General features: G+C 38.5%; 2 protein-coding genes across 2 annotated transcripts; both read left to right on the top strand.

Annotated features, from left to right (window-relative positions):
- Positions 1-2,043: 2,043 nt before the first annotated feature.
- Positions 2,044-2,466, top strand: TEOVI_000216200 (uncharacterized protein; the record flags this gene model as incomplete). Its single annotated transcript, XM_067225272.1, has 1 exon — positions 2,044-2,466. The coding sequence occupies one exon, from the start codon at positions 2,044-2,046 to the stop codon at positions 2,464-2,466; it is 423 nt and encodes a 140-aa protein (XP_067081373.1).
- Positions 2,467-2,724: 258 nt separating this feature from the next.
- Positions 2,725-3,276, top strand: TEOVI_000216100 (uncharacterized protein; the record flags this gene model as incomplete). The annotated part of the gene is made up of 1 exon (XM_067225271.1): positions 2,725-3,276. The coding sequence occupies one exon, from the start codon at positions 2,725-2,727 to the stop codon at positions 3,274-3,276; it is 552 nt and encodes a 183-aa protein (XP_067081372.1).
- Between the last annotated feature and the right edge of the window lie 587 nt (positions 3,277-3,863).

The raw sequence follows: 3,863 nt of genomic DNA, 5'->3' as shown, positions 1-3,863 counted from the left end.
GGATTGAAGGCAAATGTCAGGATTCCAGTTTTATCCTAAATAAAGAATTTTCCCTGATGGCTGCTGCTTTTACGTCCTTGCTTTTCTAAAAGAATTACCCCCCCTTTTTTAAAAATTTTTTTCTACTCTGATATATTTTAGCACATTAAAATATCCGGAAAATTGTTTGTTTTTGTTAAAGCGCGTCCAAAATTTTCTGAAGGGTGAAACTTCTTTTTTTAGCCTCTTTTTTTTCGAACTTTTAGGGGATTAGGTTTTTTAAAAGTTTTACGGTTTTGTCAAATTTTTTGAGTTTTTCTAGACTTTTTTATTTTTGGTGTTGCTTGTGAAAGGTTTGTTTACAGTGTAGTTCAAATTGGAATAAAAATAAGGAAAAAATACGTGTTATTCGGGTTAGGGTTAGGGTTAGGATTTTTAAAAATATTAAGTGATGCAGCGGTTTTTCCGCGCACCACAAACGCTATTCACAAACCATATTGATCGCTTTTGTTGACGCTCTTAAACTACCGTTTCCAGCTTCTGCAAATTTCAACTCTGTATTTTGCGTTCTTTAGTTTTTTAATTTACTTTTCTTTTACCGTTTTATATTTCGTTACTGATCCAACGGTTTTTTAGAGGTGTCACTAAGCCGTCTCAGTCCTGTAGGCAACTCAGCTTTTTTTGTGTTTGGCGGTAGAAGAGACGGCCACGGCAGCGCAACCACAGCTAAATACCAGCCGAAACAGAGGAAACTTGCTAAAAGAAAGAAACAGGAGATAACCGCAAAAAGACTGAAAATTGGCGGCCACAGGTGAAAGTAAAAGGTGCGTAAATGATTCTGATTACAAACCAAAACAAACAGAAGGAACAAGGAAACAGCACAGGAAACAATATTTTGTTATTAAAGCCCTCTTTTTCTTGCATATTTTCTCCTTTACGAAATATTAAGGAAATTTGCTCAATTTTATGAAAATTGTGAACTTTAACTTTTTTGAGAGAATTTTGTAAAATTTATAGCATATAAAAAACATAAAATTGTAGTGATATATGCAAAAAGTAGCCTATTGTGTGATTTAAATTTTAATAATGTATTAAACATTAGTGTAATTCCGAAATATTATTATTTTTATTTATTTTACATATACGAGTTAAGGCTCTAATAATACTAATCATACCGATGATGATGATGATAATGATAGGAAAATGTTGTGAGTGTACATATATTGATATCATAGTGAAGGCAGTTATGATCACTAAATTACCAGCTAAAATATGAGCACTTGTAAAAAATTAAAGATTGCAGTATGAGTGAGGCTGAGAGAGAGCACACATTATATTATTAATGTGAATTCAGAAAGGAAGAGAGAAGAATATAAAATATGCGCAGTGTCAAACACTAGCATAACAATGGGTATCATCATGCATGTTCTGATAATAGAAGGAGCAATGAGGGAGAGGCAGATTTCATTGTACAGTCTAGCTACTGTCGCTACGGTATTTGAAGTAATAGAAGTATAGACATAAAACAAAAAAAATATATAAAATACATAGTGAAGAAAATGGATGCGCAAGAGTAGAGCACAAAAGAAAATGGTATATCAGGATAAGATTGAGGAGCCCCATTTACAACTCAAAAATGAATCGATTTCAATGCACAAATGATTTTAATTTTTTTCCAACCATATGGTGGTCACACGCATTAAGCATTAATAACAGAATGTTTTCAACAGCGCAATGGCTATAACTTGTTGACAGGCAGCACAAATTAAATTGAAGGTGGCACAAAAGATAGAGCCTATTTTTGAAGATTCTGGCGTCGCTAAGGAAAGAAGTTTTTAAAGGGAGGTGTCACGCAGAGGAATTTAGCATTTTGGAGCGGCGCAAGCCCCATTTAAGACGCCGGCTGTGACAGCCACATAACAATAGCTGGCAAGTGTCAGAGGATGAAAACGACACCAATCTCTAGTACAAAAAAAAGCATTTGCTTTTCGCCACGGTAATTTTTATGAAGGTAAGGTGCCAAAAAGAAGATAAGCCATAAATCGACACAAAACGCTAGAAAACATGGCAGCTACCATAACTGAAAAGATGATAACATCACTTGCAGCTGCTCTATTATTTGTGGCCAAACACGGCTGCAGTGCGACCGAGACGTCTATTAACGCCGTAACGGGTGTGTGCGAAGAAATCGGCTACCTGACAACAATCCAAAAACATCTGCATGGCAGGATAACCGCGGCGGAAGGATCCGTAAAGACTCACAATCAAGACTGTAAGATGTTCAATGTGTCAATGCTACAAAGCAGCCGAAGCGAAAGCAACGCCGTCTACTTGACGTTAGCGGCGGAGAAAACAATGCGACTACGTAAAGCAGAAACATTACTGCGTGACACGGCGACGGAGTTGCAGCACCCACTAGCAACTTTAGCAGCAAGGATACGGCAAATCAAGGCAGCGAAATTTACCAACTCCGCCGCTGCGTACTGAACCAGCGTGGGAACAGTCACCAACAGTCCCACGGCTTGGATAAACGCCGGAAACGACGCCAAGAAATGCACGTTAATGGTGAGCTGTCAGGGCGTAGCAACCAAAGACTGTAGCACGAAAATTAAAGACGGCGCACAGGTTAACGCAGCTGTTTCAGAGCTACGGGACCTATAACACGTACAACTTTTATCCGACAACTATTTCAATGCGCCGGCACTAAGTCTTACGCTACACGCCCAAGGAAACGTCGGCAGCAGCATGGAGACCGGAGCCGCAACGGTAGTAGGCGCTTGTGGCAGCGGCGAAGCAGGGTCTATCGCTGCCGGCATGGGCGTTAAAAGCATCACAACGAAAGTCCAAACAACGACGGCCAAATTTCAATTCCACGCCTACGCCAACGCCAAACCAAAGTGCAAACCGCCAGCAGGCCAAGAAAACGGCCTGATAGTCAAGGCCGACCAAGTAGCCCACGCGATATGCACCGTACGGACGCACACAGCACTGACTGAGCAAAGCCTTTCGACAATGGAGCTAACGGCATTATGTAACGACCCAGGCGCGCAGTTACTAGCCGAATTAGCAACAAAGGGCGCAACCGACACAAAAGCGACGGCACCACAAAAAGAAGAAATTGTAGATAAACTCTTTGGAGGAAAAGACACAAAAGTGCAAGAAAAATACATCAAGAGGTTAGCTACAACGCCCATAGCTTTCACATTAGGATCTGATAAGAAATATCTCAAAATAACCGACCTTAAAGACTCAGATGATTATGGTTATGCGTTGGTTGTAGCATTTTATCAAAACTGAGGTGCGCAAGAGACAGTTCAAAAGAGATGAAAGCTTCCACGCAGATGGTGAAGGTAACGACAAAACAAGCGACAAAAGTGGTGGGAAAAAAGACGCACCTAATGCCAAGCCTGTCTGCAGCACCCTTATAAATGCGATGGAATGCGGAAAAGATCAAAATTGCAAATGGGAGAATAATGCTTGCAAAGATGTCAGTTTTCTTGTAAATGAGAAATTTGCTCTGATGGCTGCTGCTTTTGTGAGTTTTTTGATATTCTCTCATTTTAAGGATTTGTGCTCAATTTTATAAAATATTTGAAAATTTGATGCATTTTAATATATCATAAAACTTTTTAAAGACTTTTCCAAAATGTGCATATTTTTTAAAAAATACTTTTTTTGTACGATAGCATCTTATTGGTGTAAATAGTATGATAATAGGGTATGAAAATAAATGATATTATAATATGATACATTTTGTGCATTTTATGGGTATTAGTCACGGTTATAATAGTGACAATAATTATTATCGTGATAGGATTGTATTGTGAGTGTGCTATGAGTAAATTGTTAGTATGTATATACAAATATTATAATAAGAGCAGTAA

Source organism: Trypanosoma equiperdum (genome assembly GCF_001457755.1).
Source record: "Trypanosoma equiperdum strain OVI genome assembly, contig: ctg_517, whole genome shotgun sequence".
Classification (NCBI taxonomy): Eukaryota; Euglenozoa; class Kinetoplastea; order Trypanosomatida; family Trypanosomatidae; genus Trypanosoma; species Trypanosoma equiperdum.
The sequence above is the reverse complement of the archived record's forward strand: the minus strand, read 5'-3'. Positions and strand labels throughout refer to the sequence as shown.